This window comes from Pteronotus mesoamericanus, unplaced genomic scaffold (assembly GCF_021234165.1).
Source record: "Pteronotus mesoamericanus isolate MK-2021 breed Mesoamerican mustached bat unplaced genomic scaffold, CSHL_Meso_final scaffold_167, whole genome shotgun sequence".
Lineage (NCBI taxonomy): Eukaryota > Metazoa > Chordata > Mammalia > Chiroptera > Mormoopidae > Pteronotus > Pteronotus mesoamericanus.
In genome coordinates, this window is record NW_026555308.1 from 3252237 (window position 1) to 3256892 (window position 4656).

The following is a 4656-nucleotide window of genomic DNA, read 5'->3' on the forward strand; positions in this document are numbered from 1 at the left end:
CTCTACCACTTCCTAGCTCTGTGACCTGAGGCAGAATCTGTAAAACTCATTTCATGGACTGTTTAAGCTTTGTCTTCCAGAAAAGACTTGTGGGAAGTGGACGTGGAAGCTCTTGAGTAGGTGGTTGGCTCTCTTCATGATACCTGCTGATCACGCCACTCAGAGGGTCTCCTTGCCTAGGGAGATGGCCTTCATACTGCTACACACCCACTGCCTCCCACTCCTGTGGGCTTTAATAAGTGCAGCCCGAGGAGGGCCTGCAGTCACAGTGTCACAACACAGCTCTCCTGTCCTCCCCTAGGTTCTTGCCTGAATACCAGCTTGGGAGCTCCCCACTACCTGCTGCCACCTCCAACCCCAGCCCATCACTATGCACTCCTTGGACGAGCCGCTTGACCTGAAGCTGAGCATCACCAAGCTCCGGGCGGCGAGAGAAAAGCGGGAGAGGACGCTGAATGTGGTCCAGCACCGAGCTCTGCACAGGGAGCTTGGTCTGGTGGACAGTAGCCCCACCCCATGCTCTCCAGGCTCCCCACCCTCAGGTACTGCACCAGGGCAGGGCAACAGTCTCTGCCCTGGGCAGATGGAGCTGTGGCGGTAGAATGTCCAAGGTGTGTCCGCCTGGACATAACCATAGCCCCTCACAGCTTCCAACTTAGCGTGCTCCCCATACTCTGGCCATTCATCCTCCCAGCAGTTTATCTTTGGAAGTTACATTGTCCCCAGTAGGAGGGAAATGGCCTGCCTGGTTTATAAAGCTGGAACGGCAGAGCCAGGATACAAATGGGACCTCTGGGAGGATTTGAAATGGCTGATAAGGGGGGAGTGGGATTTACATGTAATAACTAAAGGCCCTGAGAACCAACTCTTGGGCTTTGAGGCAGTGTGGGTAGCTAGCCAGGTCAGTAGAGATTGGGGACCTAGCCCAGCAAGTGTTTTTCAGGATGCTTAGGGCTCGGGCCCTCTGCTCTGCCTCTGATGCCCCTGAAAATCAGATCTGCCACTTCTGAGCTAGAAGGCTCTAGAAGTAGTCCAGACCAAATGTCTTGGTTTCTTTTCTTTTTAAAGATTTTATTTATTTATTTTTAGAGAGGGGAAGAGAAGGAGAAAGAGAAAAACATCAGTGTGTGGTTGCATTTCACACAACCCCTGGTGGGGACCTGGCTGGGGACCATGTGCCCTGACTGGGAATTGAACCGGCAACCCTTTGGTTTGCAGGCCAGCACACTGTCCACTGAGCCATACCAGCCAGGGCCCAAACCTCTTTTCTTACAGAAGGGGTCTGGGGAAAGTTAAAAAGGCATCTACCTGCCAATGTGATGGGAAACTAGGAGCTCTGGCTTCCAGTTCCTAGTCAGTTACTCGCCCTATGTACCAGATCATTCCATCTGTAAAATGGGTACTTCCCACTTCTCATGTCAATTGATATCTGAGCTCTCATGATAGCAAAGTTCACATTTATCACTTGTACAGGCTGTTGGCTCAGTTACCTGAGGTCCCAGGGTGGTCAGGGAGTATGGCATCAATGGGATCTCTTTCCAGGGTCATGGCTTAGGATTCAGAGGTAGGAAGGTGTGGCCCACCAGGACTCCTGGCTCTGCCCCTGAATTATGCCTCTCTTTTAGGCTTCCTGCTGAACCCCAAGTTTCCTGAGAAGGTAGAGGGACGCTTTTCAGCAGCCCCTCTGGTAGACCTTAGCCTGTCGCCATCATCAGGGCTAGACTCCCCCAATGGCAGCAGCTCACTGTCCCCTGAGCGCCAGAGCAATGGTGACCTGTCTACAGTCCACACGACCCCGGTAAGGATGGGATATGGGTTTTGGAGAGAAGGTGTATTAGTTTTCTGAAGCTACTGTAACAAAGGATCACAAATTGGGTGGCTTAAAACAATAGAAATGTATTATTTTCTCACCATTCCGGAAGCTGAAGACCCTAGAGAAGAATCCTTCCTTGCCTCTTACAGCTTCTGGTGACTCCAGGCAATCCTTGCATTGTAACTGTATCACGCCAAGCTCTGCCTGTTGTCACATGGCTTCCTTCCCTCTACGAGTGTCCCTGTGTCCAAATGTCCTTCCCCTTATGAAGATTGGTCACAGGCTTTAGGACTCCCCTATCAAGACCCCCCTCCTAACTTGATCATATCTGCAAAGACCTTATTTTCAAGTAAGGTCATGTGCACAGGTGCTGGGTGTTAGGACCGAGACATATCATTGTGGGGGACACAACTCAACCTGATACAGAAGTAAACAGAAAGGGTGGGGGTCTGCTGGACCCACAGGGTTCTGCCCCTCACCCTCTCCTACCAGGATTTCCGGCCACTGCGCTATCTGGACAATGTCCCCAGCTCCTTCCAGTTTTTCCTGCCTCTGGGTTCTGGGGGAGCCCTGCACCTGCCTGCTTCCTCCTTCCTCACCACCCCCAAGGACAAGTGCCTCTCACCAGAGCTACCCCTGCCAAAACAACTGGTTTGCCGCTGGGCCAAGGTGAGTGAGGGCCAGGAAGAGTGGGGCAAGGCAGGGGCAGGTAGCCCCACGTGGGCTTAGAACCCTTCCTGGTCCTGCAGTGTAACCAGCTCTTCGAGCTCCTGCAAGATTTGGTGGATCATGTCAATGACTACCACGTCAAGCCGGAGAAGGATGCGGGGTACTGTTGCCACTGGGAGGGCTGCGCCCGTCACGGCCGAGGTTTCAATGCCAGGTGAGGGAGGGTGAGAGCCAGCAGGAGGGAGGGGGCATGGGTGACCATCGAGCTGAGCTGTGCCCCATGCCCTCCCTGGAGCAGGTACAAGATGCTCATCCATATCCGCACGCATACCAACGAGAAGCCGCACCGCTGCCCAACCTGTAGCAAGAGCTTCTCCCGCCTGGAGAACCTGAAGATCCACAACAGGTCACACACAGGTAACAGGTGGGGCTGCGGGGTGGTAGCTGGACAGGCTGGCCATCCCCAGGCATCCAAGAGAGAAGGGACGTGTCCCATTGTTCACTGGTCCCTTTTCAGGTGCCACTTGCTGAGGGAATCCTCTTCTGTGGGTCAGACCTATAACATCCGGGAACAGACAGGTCTTCCCGCCACACTTGGCATTGTTATGTTTGTAAGACTGACTAATGCCATCTGTGACTGAAGCCAGTGTCTGCTTTACTCCTCACCATAACCATACCCCACCACACAGTAAGGCCAGCACTAGCCAACAGAACCACATACCTCATTTTAAATTTCCCAATTGCTCCATTAAAGTACAAAGTGAAATGAACTGTAATCATGTTTTCTTGAACCCAGTATGTCCAAAGTGTTGTCATTTCAAAATTAAAAAGATATCAATGAGACACTGAAGTTCTTCATTTCATATGAAGTCTGCAGAATCTGGTGTGTAATTTACACTCCCAGCACAACTCCGTTTGGATTGGCCACACTTCAAAGGCCTGTAGTTTTACATGGCTCTGATCGGGTTAGCACAGGAGCAGACATTTAGTAAATCTGGAGCCATTTTGCCAAATAAGGGCTGCTCAAAGGGCAGTCTGCATTCATGCAGTGCTCACTGTGGGCTTCCCCTAGTAGGGGCTTTAAAGTCTGTAATTATAAAGTGGTTGCTGTCATCTGCAATTTGAAGCATAGCACTAAGGTCAAGGGCACACTGTCATGACACAGGGGTTCTGGAGGTAACCAGGCTGGCTTCTCAGTGACTGTGTTCCACTGCCCCCACCTAGGATCAGATCTTATGCCGGGTGCTAAGGACACCTCCCCCTAAGTGGGACAGTCTGTTCTCACAGAGATCTTGGTCTGGGGGCTGCCAAGTAGATGGCAGGGAGGGGCAGGACACTGGGTTGAGAGACCCCTGACACCACCCCTGCCCACAGGTGAGAAGCCCTATGTCTGTCCGTATGAGGGCTGCAACAAGCGCTACTCCAACTCAAGTGACCGCTTCAAGCACACTCGAACCCACTACGTGGACAAGCCCTACTACTGCAAGATGCCCGGCTGCCACAAGCGCTACACGGACCCCAGCTCACTACGCAAGCACATCAAGGCCCATGGCCACTTCGTGTCCCATGAGCAGCAGGAACTCCTACAACTGCGCCCACCCCCCAAACCACCACTGCCTGCCCCCGATGGCAGCCCCTATGTCAGTGGGGCCCAGATCATCATCCCCAACCCAGCTGCCCTTTTTGGAGGCCCCAGCCTGCCTGGTTTGCCCCTGCCCCTGGCCCCTGGCCCCCTTGACCTCAGTGCCCTGGCCTGTGGCAATGGTGGGGGCAGTGGGAGTGGGGTGGGCATGGGCCCTGGGCTGCCAGGCCCTGTCCTGCCCCTCAATCTGGCCAAGAACCCACTGTTGCCCTCACCCTTTGGTGCTAGTGGACTGGGCCTGCCTGTAGTCTCCCTCCTGGCTGGATCCATGGGTGGCAAGGCTGATGGGGAGAAGGGATGTGGGGCAGTGCCAGCCAGGGCCTTGGCCCTGGAGGGCCGCAAGACCCCCCTGGAGAGGACTGAGAGTAGTCGTTCCCGGCCCAGCCCTGAAGGACTCTCCCTGCTGCCAGGTACCGTGCTGGACCTGTCCACAGGCGTCAATTCGGTGGCCAGCAGCCCAGAGGCACTGGCCCCTGGTTGGGTGGTCATCCCTCCGGGCTCTGTGCTGCTCAAACCAGCCGTGGTGAACTGA

At 54.3% G+C, this 4656-nt stretch overlaps 1 protein-coding gene across 1 annotated transcript; it reads left to right on the plus strand.

The window, feature by feature from the left end:
- The first annotated feature begins 219 nt into the window (after window positions 1–219).
- On the plus strand, window positions 220–4656 carry GLIS2 (GLIS family zinc finger 2). The gene is made up of 6 exons (XM_054589521.1): window positions 220–542; window positions 1626–1798; window positions 2306–2482; window positions 2563–2696; window positions 2781–2899; window positions 3857–4656. Exons 1-6 carry the CDS (start codon window positions 371–373, stop codon window positions 4654–4656), a joined length of 1575 nt encoding a protein of 524 aa, XP_054445496.1. The 5' UTR covers window positions 220–370.